The 16,166-nt window shown below is 35.5% G+C and overlaps 1 protein-coding gene across 1 annotated transcript in view; it reads right to left on the bottom strand.

Annotated features, from left to right (window-relative positions):
- LOC110464188 (protein sidekick-like) overlaps positions 1-16,166 on the bottom strand; it is a 31,826-nt gene that overhangs the window by 11,583 nt on the left and 4,077 nt on the right. Inside the window, exons 2-24 of the mRNA XM_021519271.1 lie at positions 15,708-15,974; positions 15,081-15,371; positions 14,769-14,880; positions 14,191-14,426; positions 12,904-13,054; positions 12,266-12,393; positions 11,700-11,816; positions 11,131-11,298; positions 9,868-10,161; positions 9,326-9,478; positions 8,311-8,502; positions 7,129-7,752; positions 6,628-6,726; positions 6,300-6,491; positions 5,572-5,942; positions 5,181-5,406; positions 4,760-4,875; positions 4,171-4,360; positions 3,345-3,635; positions 2,467-2,662; positions 1,890-1,993; positions 1,079-1,149; positions 564-789 (exon numbers count right to left, since the gene is read on the bottom strand). Coding sequence (XP_021374946.1) covers positions 564-789; positions 1,079-1,149; positions 1,890-1,993; positions 2,467-2,662; positions 3,345-3,635; positions 4,171-4,360; positions 4,760-4,875; positions 5,181-5,406; positions 5,572-5,942; positions 6,300-6,491; positions 6,628-6,726; positions 7,129-7,752; positions 8,311-8,502; positions 9,326-9,478; positions 9,868-10,161; positions 11,131-11,298; positions 11,700-11,816; positions 12,266-12,393; positions 12,904-13,054; positions 14,191-14,426; positions 14,769-14,880; positions 15,081-15,371; positions 15,708-15,974 — 4,815 coding nt within the window. The remainder of the gene's footprint in view (positions 1-563; positions 790-1,078; positions 1,150-1,889; positions 1,994-2,466; positions 2,663-3,344; positions 3,636-4,170; positions 4,361-4,759; positions 4,876-5,180; positions 5,407-5,571; positions 5,943-6,299; positions 6,492-6,627; positions 6,727-7,128; positions 7,753-8,310; positions 8,503-9,325; positions 9,479-9,867; positions 10,162-11,130; positions 11,299-11,699; positions 11,817-12,265; positions 12,394-12,903; positions 13,055-14,190; positions 14,427-14,768; positions 14,881-15,080; positions 15,372-15,707; positions 15,975-16,166) is intronic.

Genomic DNA, 16,166 nt, shown 5'->3' with positions numbered 1-16,166 from the left:
TTCTCTTGGGAGCAGGTATTGATTGTTACGTCATTGGTTTGTGTGAGAAAATTAGGTCGTTTTCTCAAAAATTGATGACGTTACTCTCACAAACCAATGACGTAACAATCAATACCAGCTCCCAAGAGAAGATAACTCTGCAATACGCAAAGACGGAATAGTAACAGACCACGTATTACAGGGATAACCAATACACTACAGAAAGGTAGGGGCATTAGAGTCCGGCCTCGTAAGGGAGTAACAATTAGTGGTTACATTTGTAATCTGGAATAAATAGGAAATTTCACATTCATTCAACAACTGGTTTAGGAGATGTGGCATTACAAAGAGAAACATAAACTCGCATAACAGAAATTGGTAAATAAATTCATGTTGACATTTTTACTTTTTATGAGGACAAAAATGCCCAAATAATACCCCAAATCCTTTTCATTACTCGACTCCTTACACACATGTCACAATATAATCCAAGGAACAAAATTTCAATGGCTTTTCTCCTCCTAACATAACAGTTTATGGAAATGGATTTTTACATCACAAGGAAAGCTATTCATTTTACATACCTGCCTCCCCTACATACACAATGGTAGGGGTACTCGGTGGGCCATTGCCCATGCTATTGAAGGCAATAATACGGATCTCGTAGTTGACATCTTTTGTCAGCTGGTCCAGGGTCACAGTGTGCTGGCGATAGTCCACCTGTGTTTCTGCATAACTGTTCATATCCACTTGTTTATACTGGATGATATAGCCCAGCAGTACCCCGTTCCATGTCAAAATTGGAGGTTGCTAGAAAATAACGTGAAGTATTAGATTATAATTGGTTTTTTTACTGGTGAATGGTTGTATTTGTATTTCATGGCTTTTTAAAAAAATTGTTGTGGAAAACTATAAAATCGAAAAAGAACAGTTTCAAGAAGCCTTTATTTCTTGACTATCATCAATTATTTAATTATTTAGAATTTTTATACATTTCAAGGCCTATCAGTTGTTTAAGTTGCACAATTTCCTTAACACTCTTCATTACCTAGTGCTGTATCTAAAAGTTTAAACTGAAGCTTTGAATATTTTGACCTACCTGCCATGATACTCTGACGGAGACAGTCGTTACAGGTACAACAACTGGATTCTGTGGTGCTCCTTCTGGTACTGAAATAACAATGATGATAGGAAACTAAGTTACATGTATTTTGTTTAATACTGTGTCTTTTTCATAGTATGACCACCATAGTTTCAACATGGAAGGAAGGAAGGGGGGAATGGGCTTATACAAATTAGGTGTGTAAGAAACAGTGCAGCTCGTATTCTAAGTGATTTAAACAGGCTAGTAACCTCCCCCAAAGTATGTTTTAAAGTATGTCATGTGTGCTGTATAACATCAAACATTCATGAGTACTGACATCCGCAGTGTTAAGATTACTAAGCATTTCATTAATACAAACCTTACTGGACATTTATTTGCCGTTTTGATTCAAGAATATTCTATTTTATCACATAATGTACTGTGTTATCCAGCGTATATACCAATGTCATATTTTTTTTGCGTATTAACTCATGTAATAGGACCTATATCAGCCCTGTGATTGGTTGTAAGTGTCAATTGTTCCAATTGTGACCTCATGCCTAGGACAAGTACATAACATCACAGATTTATGCACTGGAGTCAAAAATGGCGGCTTTTTACATTTCAAGATTGCATGGAAATTGTCATTTTACATGTGTAAATGCCACAAATCTTGATTATGTGAAATGGAAACTTATGTAAGATCCTTTATATATATATGTCTTACACACAAAAGGAACTGGGAAACAGGCAAAGCCTATTAAAACCCTTGTTCCTTTATTTGCTGTTCTAGTTGATTCAGTTTCTACCACAGTTGCACACTTACAAGCTTCCAAAGTCATGACTGGTAAAGACTCATCGCTGAATGGACTCATTCCAACATCATTGGTGGCAGCCACTCTGAACCAGTACTGGGTGTTTGGGTGCAAGCTAAAACATAAAGTAACCTTGGGGTTCAAGTCATGGCAAATTCCTTTTAATATTCAATGCAGGCAAACTGTATCCATTACTTTTTTTTTAAACTTACATGAAATTTTTTAACATTTATTTTCACAAGAAAAGGGGGAATGGCATAAAATATTACCCGGTAGTTTAAATATTCTTTTAAAATCAATCTCCCATCTTTGATTTTCGTAGCTTGCATACCTTTCCTGAATTAAGATTTCCAATGAAACACTTTATACCTGTACCAGGCAATTTCAGTGTGAAGAGTTTGATTGGACAATTATCAATTTAACCGATGTCAGAGGGTAAATATTTCACTGGAAAACATTTTATCCTGTTACAATGGTATTGACAAATTACCCTCTTAAAGTCAAGTTTATATAGATCCAATAATTTGATGATACATGTACTATATTTGCACTTAATGTACTGAAAATTACTGAATGCTGACAACATACCCGGTCACTTTGTAAGAGTTGAGTTCTGGGGGCACAGTCTCTGCGGTTGGGCTCCAGCCTTCGTTCTGACTGCGGTACTGTATGGTGTAATTTCTCAAGGGGCCATACCCATCAAATGCTGGCTGCCAGCTTATCACCACTGACCTGGGTCCAACTTCTGATGTGATGGTTGGCAATGAAGGTCGGTCCGGGATGGCTGCAAGATAAATAAGTAGTCTCTAACCAGGCACCGGTTTAATACACAAAACAATGAAAGCAGATTATGATTTTCTCGACTGTATATGACATGTGATTACAAATCTTACAGCAGCTATTTCATTATGTGCTATCTTATTCATTTATACCTAAGCTTGATTTTGTTTGTTTGTTTATGTTTAACGGCCCATCGACGGCTGTGGTCATTTAGGGCCATGGTTATTTTTTTATTTTTTTTTAACAAACATGTGAGTAGCGAAGATAAAATCAGATAAAATGGTTCATTTTAAAAGCATTCGCATTGTATGTGTAGATAATAAAAATTAAAAAAAAGGGGGTTAAAATAATAAGAGATAATGAATAGATGATATGGAATGGAATGTAATGAATAAGCTTGATAGTTGGAAGCAGTAATATATGTGCCCCACTATATTTTTGTCTGGGATATATCTAAAAAAAGGAAAAGAAAAAAACCCACTATCCCATTAGAAACTTTTCCTTTAATTTTCCAACATGTTTGACCATCTCCTCCCATTTACATTTGCCACTTTTGTCTCATTTTACATTGATTTATACTATGCATAACTTATATCTAGTGAAATATGGACTAGGGCAAAGACAATAAGCAAAACTTCTATACCACAACACAGTACAACAGTACAAATTTGAAGAAATGAACTTACTGCGGTTGATCATGGTGTAGACGAGAACCTCTGCCGGTGTTCCCCAGCCTAGATGTGTACGGGCTGTCACACTGAACAGGTAGTAAGTCTCACGCTGTAGTGTGGCCACTGTGTACTCAAACTGTGTGGATGGCAGCTCTGAGCTATTAGTGATGATGTTGAGGTTTTTGATGCGAAAGGATACCATGTATCCACTAACAATACCGTTTGGTTCAAGCGGCGGGCTCCATAGGACTTTTGCAGTTGTGTAGGTAACCTGAGGAAACCACACAATCACTGGTGGGCCTGGTTCTGAAGGAATATATTGTAGATGTTATATTAGTACCAATTATAAAAGAAATCTTCACATAATAAATACCATTGAATTGTTATTTCCCCTTTTTTAATGTTAAGATTTTATTACGAAACACTGAAGACTAAATTTCACTAATACTTTTTTGCCCATATTGGGGCTTTCATGTGATTTTATAAAAAGTGATTCTGACAAACCATTAATAACTTTTGCCAGGCAATATAAAGTTGATAATTTTAAACTAAACTAGAACGTTGTAAGAAAATGCTTTTAACAAACTTTAAAGGGACACTCCTGTATACATACATGAATTTTTAAAAACAGGTGCAAAATAATCTTTTGAAATTCTTGCGGAAAAACTGTATTACCTTTCTTTAAATTATAAATCAATCGATGATAAACCTTTGAATCATTAACAAGATCCCTAGTTTGCTTTGGTTGTTGCACTTTTTTAAATCTTTTTATTAACAGAATATCTGACCATGTTCCTTTTAACGAAAACTTATACTGAAACATAAATTAAAATGAACTTACTATCTTCAATTGTTTTGACAGTCTTTTTGGGCACGCTGAGAACTCCGTCTCCCATACGAGTGTATGCAAGGACCTGCATCTGGTACGACACAAACTTGCGTAGGCCCTGAATCAGTACACTGTATGTTTGGTTTCCCGGCACATCTTGCATCACAGGAGGAATGTTCTCGATGGCTGACTCATACTGGACCTACACCAACACAAAAATACTCATCAAGGGTCACCTTTATAGAAATTTTCACATGTTCAAACTATTACAATTAACAATTTCAGGTAAATATTTCTCATGAGTTGAGGATAAGTTCTACCTTACCGTGACATGAATTTCTGTTCCGAAACACCTCCATAGTAAGAATTATCACACAAGATGCCAATTTGAAGTTTTCAGGGGAGATAACTCTACCAAATTCTTTATGTTGCTTTTTACTACTGTTCAATGATCTGAATTTATATGCAGATTGGGTTTGTTTTTGTGATATAAACCACATAACACATTTTTCCAAAAATTACTGAGACTTTGATAAAGAAATATTTTCGAACAAACAAGTTACAACCAAGGTTAACATTTAGTTTATTTTGTACGCTATACCTTGTAGCCAGAGATAAGACCGTTCTGGTCAAGAGCAGGGACATCTGACCAGGAAACATTGACTGAGGTTGACGAGACAGGGATGGCGTTCACATTCTTTGGGCTGTCCGTTGGTGCTGTTCGTAAAAGAAGATAAGTATGAAATAACAGAAACATCAATTTTACATTGGACAGCCAGGAATAGTTAATACCTTTATATCATTGAGTTACAGGTATTATACATCAACCTTTCCAATTGTATCATATATATCTATTGACAAAAATCACATCATATTTTCCAAATAAAGAAATTATATAATTTGAAGCCAGATAAAGAGAAAAACCAACTTCACTGAATTGAAATTGCAGTTTCAAGACAAACACAGTTCTTCTTTGTTATTTGGCAAGTAAAACAAGCTTTTTCCTGACCACAACCACTCACTTGCTTCTCTAGTACGTTCTGTGGTGATGGGACTATAGCCACTACTGCCCACATCATTATATGCCTTCATCCTGACTTGATACTCCATCCACTCCTCTAGACCGTTCAGAAAATGGTTATCACGGTCCATATTCAGATCAATCTGTGCATATACGGGGTTCTCTTTGAGCTTGTAGAACAGCTGGTAGCCACGCGGGGCTCCATTCCACTCACTCTTTGACAGTGGCTGTAAAAAATAAATAAATTAATTAGCGCTTTCTTTGAAAATAAGACATGAACAAAAAAACAGTTTAAATTTAAGTACCATAAGAGTTTTTTAAAGAAAATATTTACCTTAACAACTCTTTTTTACAATTTAACAATTTTGTTTTTAAGTTGTGTAAAAACTTACTGCCCAACTGATCCTGAGAGCCGTAGCGTTCTGAGCCCTAACAGTGACGTTGTCTGGGGGAACACTTGGTGCAGCCTGTAGGGTCTGGAACTTTCGAGTTGGAACACTGGGCAAACTTGGGCCAACAATGTTGACAGCAATCATTCGAAGGCGATATTCAGCGTAGGGGAGGAGGTTGAGGACAGTGAGCGAAGTGGCCCCGGGTTTTGAGATTCTATAAACTTCTCCCCAGGTTGTATTTTCGTTTTGCTGTCCCTGTACTATCCATGTGGTGATGGAAGTCTTGCCGTCATACCCGGGTATAAACTGGAGCAGGACAGATGACGCCTCTATGTTTGACACTCCAAGGTTGATTGGAGCAGTCGGTTGCTCTGTGTTACAAACATTGTTTATATTACTACACATATATTCAATGTAATGATCATTGTATAAACATTGAAATAAGGGTGTGCTAACAAAAAAAATTCAACAGGACAAAATACTACCCACACTAGTCTATGAAATGATCATCAAGATTTGATGGTGTCTGTTCAGCGATTCTTGAGAATTTCTCTTTTTAAAAAACAGATGGGCAATGTACTTTGTGTCATGGCATAAAGTTTCTTAGTACAGTTTTTACATTTACTGAAACTCCATAACACTACTTACTATAAGAAACATTTATTTTATTTTTATTTACTTTATACAATTAACAAACAGATGTATAAACTAGAAAAAGCACTATTTACCTGGAGGGACCCCAGACTGAATGTCTGCAGATCTGGAAGGTCCATATCCCTTGGCGGTCTTGGCTCGAACCAGTATAGTGTAATTCGTGCTAGGGGACAGGCCTCTTATAGTGTAGTCATTGAAGATCTTCTGTAAGTCTATTGACTTGCCTAACTCTGTTGAGTTACGCTTCATCCACTCCAGTTTATATTCTGTACAAGACATTGAGAACACGATGAATAAATTACACAGTGAAATAGCCGAGAAATTATTTAGGAAACTGTATGCAAACAAAAGGCGTTTTAAAGAAAGAGGAATTATCACATATTAAGATTTTAACTTTCTTACCCAGGAGTATTCCATTGACCTCGGTAGGGGGCGTCCAGATGACTTTCAAAGATATGTCCAAGATGTTGGCAAATGAAAGACTTCCAACTGGACCAGGAACTGAACACAAAAAAAAGTCTTAATTATGAAAAGACTTAAAAAACTAATGACATAAACAGTTCTTCCTCACAATTAAGAAACTTTTTCCTTCAGTAAAAACTACTGGTCAATATGTTCATACAATAATTTCACTACATGTGTAACATTATCAATATCATCAGTGCTTGTTAGTTGGCCCTGAAAAAATACAGGACTCCGTTTAAATATAATGATGTTAATATGAATTTCAGCATTGTATATCTGTCTCTTATAAACTGCAAATGTATTGATTTTAAATACTTACTGATCACCTTTATTAGAATTTTGTAGTTATCATAAAGAATGCAATTCACCATGTTTTACTTCTTTAATTCAAAATCAAGCAATAAACACTGCAGGATGAAATTTGGCAGCAACACTCACCATCTTCTTCAGTTTTCACAGCTACAAGTGAGCTGAAGGGACCATTTCCTTTACTTGTGTAGCATGTTACTTTCAAGGTATAGTTTGTGAACTTGTTCAGGTTGTGTACATGTGCAGTCTGTATTCCGACAGGATTGTTAGGATCTGGAGCCACTTGTAGTCTGAAGGTGGGCTCAGGCTCTGTCAACTCTTTCATGTAAATCTTGTATCCCAGATTGACACCGTTGAAATATGCGGCATCCGGTGGGCGCCATGTCACCTCCACTGTTGTGGAATTAATTGTGGTGGCTGTTACGTCCCTCGGTGGCGCGTCCGGTGTTCCTTCCATGGTGGCCACTCTGATTGACGAGGTGTACACACCCACTCCCTCACTGTTAAAAGCAGCTATCTGTATTTCATATTCCTGGAAAATGATCAGATTTGTCACCTCATAAGAAGTCAAAGGCCAAATGGTGGCATTTCTCATTTGGTAAGAGGCACTGGGATAATCAGCCAGTTTGAATCGGATTGTATAGCCAAGGAGATCTCCGTTCCACTTATCCTCATCTGGGGCCTGCCACTGAAGCATGATGGAGGAGTTAGACCGTGCACTGCCAAAAAATCCCTTAGGTGGACCACTGGGGGCTGAAATTGAAGAGTTAAAAATGAAATTATTGTCAGCAAGCTCTTAAATATTTAAAAGAAATCCATTCTGTTACAAGAGGGACAAAAGGTACATTTTAGTATGCCAAAACTTTTCTTTGCATCAAAATATAGAAATGGGATCATACAGTAAAACAGGCTTGATCATTTTCTACCGTAATTCAATGACTTGTAAGCTTCTATTCATGAATATATATGATTGTGCATTCCAAGATCTAACCAATAAAAGTGTTAAGGCTCATTTAAAAAAAACAGCCATTTCATTTGTGAGTTATGTCTCAATTAACCAAGTCATTTAATTTGAAAAAGGATTGCAAAATTTAATATTTGTGACAATTGAATGATTTACAGTCTACTTAATAAATGATATCTTAAATCCCCTATAATTCACATTTAACTAGCATAAAACGCACAAAACCCTGAACCGCTCCTGTATTACTGAAAAGACTTGAAAGCAAAATAATTGCCTAATTCATACTTCAAATTGAAATTGATCATTTTTGAATGTTTGACAGTTCTGATTTGGGTTTTTCTCTCTACCTTGTTCTGGCATGCTTATAGGTGGAACTGGTTTGGGTACACTCTTGGCACCCTCTCCCATACTGTTGATTGCACTGACACGGAACTGGTAGCTACGTGCTGGGCGCAGACCTGATACAATAAACCAGTTGTTGTCAGAGGGTGCTGTCTCAGGGTAGGTGACCCATCCTTCCTCTGGACTGTCTTTTATACCTGAGTTAAAACAAGTGATTTCATTAATTTTGTTTGATGAAGGGATAGGTGAGGACCTAGCACAAAATACGAAGTACGGACTAGTTGAAAATGTGAATAACTCTTGATAATCAATCAAAGTCTTGCTGGAAGTAAATCCATCAAATAATTGGAGATTGTGTATTATCACTTCTATTAGCTCTTTAATAACATAAATGGTACACTGATGAAATAAAACATTTCTATGAATCAGATCTTACTTTATATCTAAAAATTTTTTTAAACATTTGTGATATCTGATCATACCCTGTAATTAAAAACCAAACCATGAGCAATTCATGAACTTGTACACTTTTACCTAGATCTGTACTATGCAATTTTGTACAATCTGAAGTGAATTTCATTAATTACGTTTTTTGTTTAGACAGACTTCTCGATGTAAGAGTGAAGAGATTTTAATGTTGTCCAAATTTTAAAAGCATAAATTGCTCTGTTGACTTTTGAATAAAAAAATGATTTTTTTTACAGAGAGGGATTTTTTTACAGAGATAGTAGATCCATAATTATACATTATATAGTATGATTGCACAGTGAACAGTTCATTACTCAGACAGCCTGTCTTTACTTGGACATAGTGACCACAGACAGTATCTTGAAGAAAAGACAAAATCTAAATTTACCAAGACATTGCAAAATAATTTGCAAATTTCATCTGAAAATTCCTTTCAAATTATGAATCATTATCAAAAGAAATGACTATAAATTTCTGAACAATAATTAATGGCATTTCATTTGAGAGAATCACATTGATATGCCTTTAAAGGACCATTAAGGACATAAATACCTTCTCCAGGTACAAAGAGAACTTGTCTGTACTGTATGATAAATCTGATGATTGGTGTGTAGCCATCGAAGCCTGGCTGCCATGTCAGATTCACCGACCTCAGGTCTGACTGCATTACCACAACCGTCTGCAGTACTGGCTGGTGGGGGATCTCTGCAGTAGGAAACAATGATAACATGATAAATTCAGTGGATAGCATTCAACAGATATTTAAATGATAATCAGTATATATTTTTTGTCACTTGTTTAAAATTGATAAATTTATAATAGCATAATTTTTTTTCTTGTAAAAAATGCTATTTCACACTTAAACACACATTTCTATTCAGTTCTGTGATATCACTGCAACTAGGCAACGATTAAAATGATTCTAGTAGAATATACAAGATTCTATTAACAGGTTTTTAAATTTCAAAATTTTATCAGCAGCAAGTATTTTGAACATGACATCTTACTATTCAAGAAATTTCAAAATTATTTATAAAATGTTGATCTAGGGAAATTCTGTCTGTTTCTTTCAATATTGGTTTTCTGTTTCATACCTAAGACTGAGAGATAAGCCTTGCGGCTGTCGTTTCCTCCCAAAGAGATGACCTCACACTGGTAGTAGCCAATGTCAATGTTGTACACGCCCATGATCTGCAGTGTACCCGTTCCGCTGATGCTGATCCTACTGCTGTTACTGAGCAGATTCTTCTGGTTTGTATTGCGGTCAAACTTGTACCAGTTTAGCTGCACCTGTATGTGTGGATCATGCGATACGCTGCAAGGCATCATGGCATTCTCTCCCTTGCCTTTGGAGACATTTTGAGGGGGAGCAGTGATCTGTGTTCTCACTGTTGAAATAAAGATAACAGTTACTTAGGCTTCAATTTATAGACAGTTAAAGTATATGAACCAAGGTCTAATTAAGAATTATAAGAAAATTACCCAAATATAAAGTTGTAATTTTATTAAGGTAATGACCTTTAAAATACTTACACATGCATGCATTCTTATCTAACCAAGTCAACAATACCATTCATATAAAACATTTTTTCTTGTGATTAAGAGTAGCACTTTTATTTAAAGGAGATATACAGTGTCACAGTGAAGTAGTGCACATCTCCATGTCACAGTAAGGCAGCATATACCCTTAAGTCTTCATGTCACGGTAAGGCAGCATATACCCTTAAGTCTTCATGTCACAGTAAGGCAGCATAAACCCTTTATTCTTCATGTCACACACCTTTAAGTCTTCATGTCACAGTAAGGCAGCATATACCCTTAAGTCTCCATGTCACAGTAAGGTAGCATATACCCTTATGTGTCCATGTCACAGTAAGGTAGCATATACCCTTAAGTCTCCATGTCACAGTAAGGCAGCATATACCCTTTAGTCTCTTTGTTACAGTAAGGCATCATACCCCCTTAAGTCTCCATGTATTAGTAAGGCAGCATACACCCTTAAGTTTTCATGTCACAGTAATGCAGCATATACCCTTAAGTATCCATGTCACAGTAAGGCATCATACACCTTTAAGTCTCCATGTCACAGTAACGCAGCATATACCCTTAAGTATCCATGTCACAGTAAGGAAGCATATACCCTTAAGTTTTCATGTCACAGTAAGGCAGCATATACCATTTAGTGTCCATGTCACAGAAATGTAGCATATACTCTTAAGTCTACATTTCACAGCAAGGCAACATACACTTTAAAGTTTCCATGTCACAGTAAAGTAGCTTTTACCCTTATGGAGATGTTTCAATAACTCAGAGTTGAACCCTGAATAGGTGAGCACTTCTATCAAACTACATCCTACCTAGAACTGCCAGATAAGCTTCTGCCTCTAAGCTGCCTCGACTGTTTGTGACATTACATCTGTACTGGCCCGAGTCCGAAGCTTGTGTTGTGGTTATTAGAAGGTCAGATCCATCCATGATCTGGAAACGCCCACCAATGGCAATAGATTGTGCGACTCCACCAACAACTGAAAAACAATAAAATATATAATTAGCTATTTGTATCTTTTTCTGCCATTGCAATTTTCAAATATTAAAAACTCACCTAAATCCTTCTTTTTGTTAAAAAGTGTGCAATTATTGTACGATTTGAAAAGTGAAAAAAATAAATATGTTAAGATATACAGTGTATCACCGAAGTTTGAAAAGAAAATACAATGCATGAAAATAAATGCAAAGCACTGCTTGGATAACAAGACTTGTCGATACTCGTCAAAGACTTGTCACATGAAATCTTCAGTTATTTTAATTTGGTTATAAATTACCAAATTTCCCAAGAAGTTGTTTGAAATGACAATCCTGAAACTAATGAGAACTTTATATATTCTATAGGAAACAGCACTTTCCCTGTTCTTCACCAAATAGTTACCTTTCACCCAAAATATTGCTGGTTTTGGGGCACCAGTTGCACTGCAGGACAATCGAGCATCAGATCCCTCCACTACAGTCAGATTCTGTGGGGGTGCAGTCAGCTCAGGGGGCAAGCCTGAAAACATTCAACATTATGGTTACATAAAGTAGGTAGTTACTAGTTACTATAATTTAACTGCAAAATTTAGAGTGGTTGGGATAAATCCACACCTGCCTAGTATTCCACATAATATTTTCAATATTTGATATCAGTAGTGCTTCCTGTCCCTCTCATACTATAAATTCTGAAACAGCCTTCAGATCAATTATGTTTGTCAGAAAACAGTCCCATGGTAATAATACAACATAATTTCATCAGTGTCTCCCCATGCTTAAAATATTATAGACTGATCACTTAGAATTTAGCACTTACAAAATATACTACAGGCAGTCAGAGGGACTTTAAAGGAAATGATTCCCATATACCTAAATTGTTTTTCATATTGAATATATGGGTCTACCATTACATAAATATTGCCTTTTCAACCCCGATTAACAATGGTCTGCTATGTACTAACTACTTACTGTTAACCTTAACCCAAGTAGATTTCACAATTTCTCCCGCAACATTTTTGGCAAAGCACTGGTACATCCCTGAATCCTCCAGGTCCAGAGCGGTGATCACTATGGTCCCATCTGATTGTACTGTGTGTCTGTTTTATATGAAATACATTATCATTCTCTATTAATGTAATAATTGGGTAAGGTATTACCTCCCTGGACCCAAAGGTCTATGGCAAACAAACATATCAAGAGTTCTAATTACTGTATACCAGGAATTTTTTGCTGTATTTAATTTTCGCTGTTTTTGCCCTCAGCAATTAGGGCAAATTTATCATGACAGCACATATTGGTACACAGTATACTCTTCATAAAGTAATTACATTTTAAGGGTAAAATTAGCACTAGGCACATATGAATTTCACCGGTGATGGGTGAATATTTGACAGGGAGAAAGTTTCCATGCATGCAGTATATCATTCAACCTGAGTTGCAGTCAATTTTAGAGTCAAATTTCCATATTTGTTCTGCATTTGTTGTTGCATATATTTTATTATTCATTCAAAATTTAAGCATGAAGATATTGAAAGTATTACATTTCCTTTTTCTTTTCTTGAAATGGTTTAGGCATCAAATAAAAGTGAAGAAGATCTAATGCTTACTTGTTGCTGGTAAGAGATGCCACGTCTGCCCCATTGAAGTACCAGTGTATGGTTGGTGTTGGGTTTCCTGTGGCTGTACATGGAACCTGGACAGTCTCTGCATAATCTTTACTGTAGATACTGTCAATCACCGAGTCGATGACAGGTTTCTCTGTGGTCATAAAGAGGAATATTACTAAGAAATTCACTTAATTTTTTTCTTGTACTATGACTGCTTAAAGACTTTATACAATACTGAAACAGATTAGTTAATTGAACATAGTATTTTAAAGGCATCAAATTATCCATTTAGTAAAAGCATATTTATATAAAAAGTGAATATTTTTTTCTAGGTAATTTGTATTGAAGAAAAAACAAGTGATCTCAAGAAAAATTCTGAATATTTTGTTAATATGATAATACTTCTATGACAATCTGCAAAAGCTTTAATTCAAATGTTCATTTGGAAGTTTTCTTAAAGTTATGCAAAACTATTAGGGGTGATTATTGAGCACTTTACTATTGCAATAGTTAGAATTATAATTGTGATACATGTAGTATTGCCATATCAATAAATGGAAAACTATTGCGATAGTCATGACATATGGTTTGGAGTAAATTTTTGTCCTTTTTTTTCAGTTTATAATTATGATCACTATAAAGTTATGACAAATACATCTGTAGGGAAATGATAAGTGTATATATTTATGTAAATATATTTGGTTTTATATTGTAAACGGAAGTTTGTTTTTATGTTCTTTATATATATTTACTCATCAACAAACAGTTATAAGCAGTCTGAGAATGAAATATTGGTAGAAATATGCTACATACATGTACATAACATATTATTATTACTAAAAGTACTGCATAGCTAACTGCTTGTCCAGTCATCATTTCATAGTGAAATGCAGACAGCATTACTCAGATCCTTTTTAACCTTTTCCTTTAGGTTGTTATATAGCTTGGGCACAGCCCTGTCATCAAAATATTATCCAGATGGAAATATATGCCTCGGTTCCAACACTGACATGATACATGAACAAAAAAAAAGAAATATACTACAAGACTTCAATAATGGAAGAAAAGTCTTCAGAACAACCAATCATTACACCCTTACAAAATATAAATATAACTTCAGAAATGTCAAAAATTATAATACTTTTAGATGAAAAAACAAATTGCAAGTAACATTTAAATGTAAACAGTCTTTGGTAAACACAAGATCACTTTTTGTATTTAAATGGTATTTAGTTTGAAAAACATTCTGTACTTTTTATATAAAAGAGTGTACTTAAATAATCATACCATAAACTGTTAAATTAGCTCTAGCACTTTGCTTAGGGTAAGTGTTTCCATCGGGGGAATTCAGGAGTTCTGCCTCACACTCGTACACTCCCCTATCTGAGGCTACTGGGGTTCGTATCTGTAGTTTGCGGTGGTATCGTCCATCATCAAACAGATATTTCGTATCATCTCCAATAATTTCTGTTCTCGTTGCACCATTTATTCTGTACCATTTTGTTTGCAGTCCACCAATTGGCCTGAAAATATTGATTAAATTTCACATGGAGGCCTCAAAGTTGTATTTCGGTAGAAGTATTCATGGTAATGATGGAACTATTTCAGTGTTAAATTACACATTTAACACATAAATTTTCTGTGAGTGACATGCTCCATTTCTTTTTTAGAAAAACTTTATGGTTTTGGAAGTTGATGAACCATTCATTTAGACATCAACTTAAATGAGCATTTTTTCCTCGTCTAGTCTCTTTAAAGTGTTTTGTTGTTGTCGTCATAAAATAATTTCAAAACAATTTCTTATATTTGTGTATCAAATGAACACTTTAACCTTGAACTTAAGAGGCTATGTTTCTCATGATCACCTTGCATTGACGACACACTCGAACGCGGCCACTGTTGTTGTGAAGTCTGCCACGATAGCCAGATCCTTTGGAGGCACTTCCATTGTAGGGGCTTTCACCACATCGTTGGTAGCTACAAAATTACATGGATGGTTTATATTATTTCAAAAATAAATGATGGCATCACAAAAATCATCATTGGTGATTTTTTAAAAAAATTGTTGCGATTTGTACAAGCATGGCTAGTAAACATAATAACTATTGGCTCTGCATAATTTTAGCTTATCTAATAATACCTTTGATCAGAATTTTTCATCAAATCTAGAAACATACCTTGTACTTTGAGAGTAAAATGTCCACTTTGTGCAGAATCTCCAGACTGTCCATTAAGAGCCTCTGCATGATAAATATTGTCATTTAAAACATCACTTATATCTAACAGAGCTAAATTATTCTTTAAAGTGATGTAGTGGTTTGGTCCATTTATATCCATCAGGTTTTGACCGAGATACCAATCCATTGTCGGGGCAGGAATGGAGTCAATTTTTGGGAGCTGCAAGACGACAGCATTTCCATATTGAATGGGTATATCTTGGTCTGTAGATGTTAAGAAAGGGTCCATATCTAAAACAAAAACATTCACATGATACTTCATTATGGACAAAGTGCTAGCCCATGGTCAGGGGCAATTGTATTTTACAGTAACAAGAAAGTCTATCTGTCTTTGGCTTGATGTCATCTCAAGGTTGTAGCCCCAGTAAATGGGCAAGTGAAAAATGAGAAAGCACAGCCAGTAGGAATAATTCCATCTTAAACAGACCCTTTGGATTTTCTATTTTTTATTATCTTATATTTCCTTTGGTACCCACAGAGATTGGACAAAAGATCTTCATTTCAAGCATAAAATGATACATATAGGTAAGGCAACAGCAGGTTATAAGGGACAAATTATTTACTCACAAGCAACCACCACTTCACAGCTCTCTGAAAGTAACGTTCCAAGATCATTGTATGCCATACACTGATAAAAGCCAGCATCATCTCTCTGTACTTGCGAAATGCGGAGTTGTGAGTTGTTTTCTCCGGGAAGATCAGATCCATTTTTTCTCCATTGGTACACTGGACTTGGGTTAGCGTATGCTCTACATGTCATTAGTTTAAATCCTCCTGTTTGTACAATACTACCACACTGCGGAGAATGGGTAAAATATTTTGGCGGATATTGATCTGAAACAAAAAGACATTCGAAAACTATATAGGAATAAAGAAAATGTATATGTAGGCCAATTACCAACTAAATAATGTGTGACTGCAGTGTGTCCTCTTTTGGGTCTCTCAAGAATCCTATCTATAGGTATATTATAGGCAAGTGTTTAGATTCTAAAAATCATTCAAACAAATATTTTATATTATAAAGGG

The sequence above is a fragment of the Mizuhopecten yessoensis genome, unplaced genomic scaffold (assembly GCF_002113885.1).
Source record: "Mizuhopecten yessoensis strain PY_sf001 unplaced genomic scaffold, ASM211388v2 scaffold10971, whole genome shotgun sequence".
In the NCBI taxonomy this organism is placed as follows: domain Eukaryota; kingdom Metazoa; phylum Mollusca; class Bivalvia; order Pectinida; family Pectinidae; genus Mizuhopecten; species Mizuhopecten yessoensis.
This window is presented reverse-complemented; position numbering and strand designations above follow the sequence as displayed.